The sequence below is a fragment of the Helianthus annuus genome, chromosome 12 (genome assembly GCF_002127325.2).
Source record: "Helianthus annuus cultivar XRQ/B chromosome 12, HanXRQr2.0-SUNRISE, whole genome shotgun sequence".
Lineage (NCBI taxonomy): Eukaryota > Viridiplantae > Streptophyta > Magnoliopsida > Asterales > Asteraceae > Helianthus > Helianthus annuus.
Genome location: NC_035444.2, coordinates 100,364,084 through 100,368,871, shown reverse-complemented (window position 1 = coordinate 100,368,871; position 4,788 = coordinate 100,364,084). Strand labels below are relative to the sequence as shown.

General features: G+C 35.0%; 1 protein-coding gene across 1 annotated transcript; it reads right to left on the bottom strand.

The window, feature by feature from the left end:
- Positions 1 to 252: 252 nt before the first annotated feature.
- LOC110895886 (laccase-17) lies at positions 253 to 2,658 on the bottom strand. Its single transcript, XM_022143273.2, has 6 exons — positions 2,513 to 2,658; positions 2,290 to 2,441; positions 1,936 to 2,180; positions 1,719 to 1,847; positions 672 to 1,622; positions 253 to 585 (listed from the first exon to the last, which is right to left on the bottom strand). The coding sequence occupies exons 1-6, from the start codon at positions 2,600 to 2,602 to the stop codon at positions 455 to 457; spliced, it is 1,698 nt and encodes a 565-aa protein (XP_021998965.1). The 5' UTR covers positions 2,603 to 2,658; the 3' UTR covers positions 253 to 454.
- Between the last annotated feature and the right edge of the window lie 2,130 nt (positions 2,659 to 4,788).

Here is a 4,788-nt window from a genome sequence, read left to right as displayed (position 1 = left end):
ATAATTGTTATATAGTATATACAAAAGTTAGAACAAATCTAATATAAAAGATAAGAAAAAGTGTAATGCTTATAAAATAAGAATGTTCTTCTACACATCAGCTTTCTACTTGTTTTGAGAGTACGTAATCATGTCAATGATCATCTTTTGTTTAATTTCTTTTGTCGGATATATGTTTATCGATTTTATGTTGGAATGTGGGATATCCAAAGAAAAGCTTAACCGGAACATGATCAAAATTAGCATGCCATCTCCATTAAAGAAAATATTTTATAAAGAATGTTTGGCAACAACTATATAATCACATTCAACAAGTGAAAATTTGGATGTTATATCAAATGAACAGCCTTCGACTCTGGTAGCTAGGCAACTCTTAGGGAAGTAAATTCAGTATGTAAAAATATGCAATCCGGCGAAACTGTATGTTAAAAAGATTGAACAGAAGCAGCGAAAATTAGCACTTTGGAAGATCCACGGGTGGAGGTAAGAGCTTTTGGTTTGGAAGTTTTCCATCCAAGACAAGCCAAGCCATCTTCAAACCCCAACTTGTATGAACTTCCAAATGGCAGTGCATGAACCATACCCCTGCTCAACACGTAAATTATCATCCACGAGAACTTAGGATATATTTGTATGTAGGAAACAGGTCTGCATTATTCATAGAAACAAACCTGGGTTATCTGCAAGAAACCGTATAGCAACCCACCCGCCAGAAGGGACACCAACCGTGTTCCTTTCAATAGGGTCCACAAGATTGAAGTTCTTAGGGTCCTTGTTAGGATCATAGTTTCCAAACCCTTGACCAACAACAAAGAAATTGAATCCATGGAGATGAAGAGGGTGGCTTTCAACGCCAAGAATGCTAGTATCTTGCAAGACCAACTCGACACTAGTATTAAATGGAAGAACCATAAGTTTTGTACCATTGCTCACAAAGGTATTATTTGGAGGAGTCCCGGTATAGTTAAACCAATGGAATGGGGTGATAGGGAAATAAGGACTATAAACACCCTCTGATTGACCAGAATAATGGGACTGGAGAAGGGCAACACTTGGCTGTACAAAGGACACATTGTTAATAGACGCAGCGAACCTGGTTCCATTTGGGCCTTGGCAAGTTTTATTTTTTTCACAAGGACTGGTACCAAGTCCTACAGTGAAAAAAAGATGTCTGTCAATCTTCTGTGGAACATTAGCTGGAAACTGAGCACTCGCCAAGCTTCGAAGCCTATTTGAAAATTGCGTCACGAATGACGTGTCATTTAAAGGTGGTAATGCTGGTTTAAAGAGTGGCAGATTTTTCATGTGAATGGACGACTCATATTCAAGAATACCAGCAACAGTGGAATTGTCAAAGGTTCCTTGTCCTGTTACATATGGTCTAGCAGACATAACAAAGTTGGCACCAGGAAATTTCAGTTTGGTCTTAAGGAGGACATTGGTGGTTTGACCAGGAGCTAGTATAAGTGTCTCAGTGTCGAAAGGTTTTGTGTAAATGGCATCAGCTTCAACAACTGTGAGGGTGTGGTTTGCTATGCTAAAAAAGAGTTCATCGTTGAGTGCTGCATTGATGAGTCGAAGTAGGTATGTCTTCGCGTGCTTAACCTTCAGTTTGAGCGTATCTGCCAATTTTGATTACGAAAGTCTATGGTGATATCTGTATATAAGTATGCATATATATAGAGTTGAAACACACGCGTACCAAATGCTACAAGTACCTTTAGCAGAACAGTTATAGAAAGGACCAGGAAGCCCATTGAAGGTATAGGCGTCAGAAACGTTTGGACCTCCACCAGTTTGTGTTGCTTGGGCAATTATGGCTTCTGGATCCGTATTAAACCATTCTCCTACAGACATCATTTTCTATCTCATGCTAGGCAACATTATTATAAAATACCATATACAATTTAAAAAGTTGACATGATAATTTGTTACCAAAGATGATGGGAACTTCTTTATAGGGCTTTGTAAAAGGGTATGGGACACTAAGCTTTGGAAGAATGATAAGAGGGCCATAGAGACTCGCTCGTAGCCATGATATATGTGCGTGCCAAAACAAAGTTCCTCTTTGTCCGATGACCGTATAGTTATACACATAACTCTGTCCCGTTTGTATGGGGCATTGCGTTACGTAAGCTGGCCCATCTGCCCAACCACTCCGTAGCTGACGGATACCATGCCTGAGAAACATACACCGAACAATATAATATATATCGCAATTACGTACATGATAAATAGGATCTAATATTTTACTGTTAGAATTACAAAATATGTTTATCTATCCAGTACCAATGGATTGTAATATTATTGGAGACGTTATTGGTAACTTTGATAAGCAAGCAGTCACCCTCCCGAGCTACGATGCGTGGACCTGGAAATTTCCCATTCACCGTCACCATGCTCCTCGTGTGGCAAAGCCTTGTCACATTTTGCAGTTGGATCTGCGCGCAGAAATGTGTGTTATGTTGCCTTACGTATACAATAAAGAAACTAGCATGTTAGATATATATACATTAAACTCATAGTGCCTGGTAGTGCCAGCAACAGAATACACCGAAACAAGTAAGGTTATCGCAACCAATGTTCTCACAAAACCGACCATCCCTCTCGTTCAAGAAGCTGCAGAAATTAATCTTTAATTTGTTAAAATCTGCATATGATCCAACCGTTGAAAGCTGAATATATATATATAGGGTGGGTTGGTTGGCTTGGAGAATAAATTACAAATTCTAGGATTGACCACCTAATCTATTGTTGTTGGCATGCAACTTTAGAGTGCCAAGAAAGAGAGGATTTCCACCCTGTTCATTCAAAATCTTTCCTTTGTCGTAAGGACTTAGTAGTTCAGTATTATTATCTATTTATTATTATCCTTATTATTTCCCATTTGTAAACCAAACTATACAAGTTTCTTATATTCAATATAAGAAAATACCATGAATGCTTAATTAATTAAACTATTGATGTCACGTTTTAAGAAATGACCTAATTTTGGAAGACTATTACTAATGAGGGTTGCATGGGACAAGTCTTATACAAGGAATTTGACATGCATGTGGTTATTTCTTATTGTTATTGCAAGTTTTTGACCTACGTGCTGTTTTCACCAAAACAAGAGTTCCAAACATAAATTAGTTATGTCAATTGGTTAATTATAAAGACTTAAAACTATTCTGAAAATATAGTTTTAGTCTTCATCAGGGGCGGATCTAGTTAATGAAGTGCGGGTTCATGCGAACCCACTCAGTTTCGAATTCTTAGTAGATAGGTATATAAAAAATATGGGTTGAACCCATAAATAAAATGTGGTATGAACCCATTCACAAAAATGAAAATGGCTCCATGGTTAAGCTTTCACTCTATTCAACAACAGGTATCTAGTTCGATCATATCCTTGAAACATGTTATTCTAAGTATTTTTTCTTAAGTTTCCTTGCTTCTTTGAAACCCAAATTAGGGTTTTATATGCCATCGACTAATTTATTCCCAAATTGCTCCAATTTCTTCTTTTTTTGTGAGTGTTCCCAAATTGCTCCTTTTTCTATTTTTTTTTTTTTTTTGAGGTAAACTTTCAAATTCTTTACTTATCTTTGTCCTTTGATTCTATTATATGATGAATATATTTTTAATTTGTTGAAACTTGAATCGATATTATGTATTATGTAAAAATGTGTAACTGATTAGAAATGTAAAATTGAATTAGATGGCGAAAATGTAAAAGTAAATGATTTATTGAAACTTGAATAGTTCATAGTTTGAATCTTATATTTATGTTTTATGCAGGATTATATTCTAGTAATCATTCAATTTATTCGTGACTCCAATTACAAATCCTTTTCTTTGGCACATCTTTTTGTTTACATGCTTAATTACTCATTCTGGTCTGTATATGTTAGTCAAAGTACTCTTCGAGGAAAATGTAAGCTATCTTGAATGATTCCATAGCTTTAAGTTACAATCAATACATATAAAAACAATGAAATGTGAGCATCAATAAGAAATAAATATATTTATATATGGATGGATTGTGACGTGTAAAAAAACGATATTGGTTAAGAGGAGTCGATATTTCTTTCTTGTAAAACGATTCGTGACTCCAATATATGTGATTATATGTGTACTACACATGTGCACTATATCCATAATACTGCACATGTGCAATACAACCAAAAAAGTTTTTTATATATTTTTTTTTTGAAAATTTTTTTCGATGCATAAAAAGCTGCGATTTTTTTATAAAAAATTTAAAAAAAAAAACATTTTTTTTGGCATGTTTTTTTGGCTTTTTTAGTTAGTTTTTTGGTTTTCTTATTTAAACTAGTTTTCTCATGATCCATCCCCAATATATATATATATATATATATACACATATATAGAGAGAGAGAGAGCGGTTAACATACAAAAACCCTTATCATACTTCACGTAAGCGACAATACTAACCATCAGATCAACTTATCACGCACGGATAAGTAATCACGCAAGTATCAATTATCACGCATGGGCATCAAATTAACGTGCGTGATTTGTACATGTTTCGTAATAATACATAAAAAATGCCCCCATGCGTGATTAGGTTTCCAATTATAACGTGCGTGATTTTCAAATGCACTTGCGTAATTTGGTCGCGTACCTTATGTAGGTTAAGCCGTAATGTACATTATACTTTCTATATATATATATATATATATATATACATATATATACACATATATATATAGGAAAAGTGTAAAATACATTACGACTTATCGTACGATACGTACGCGATCATCCCAGCCGTTCGATTTGGTG

Excerpts from the sequence above, each read along its gene's own strand:
- LOC110895886 (XM_022143273.2), bottom strand. The coding sequence starts at position 2,602 with ATGGTCGGTTTTGTGAGAACATTGGTTGCGATAACCTTACTTGTTTCG. Across the intron at positions 1,623-1,718 it reads CTATAACTGTTCTGCTAAAG|ATACGCTCAAACTGAAGGTT; the intron begins GTACTTGTAGCA and ends CAAAATTGGCAG. Across the intron at positions 586-671 it reads GTTTCTTGCAGATAACCCAG|GGGTATGGTTCATGCACTGC; the intron begins GTTTGTTTCTAT and ends CGTGTTGAGCAG.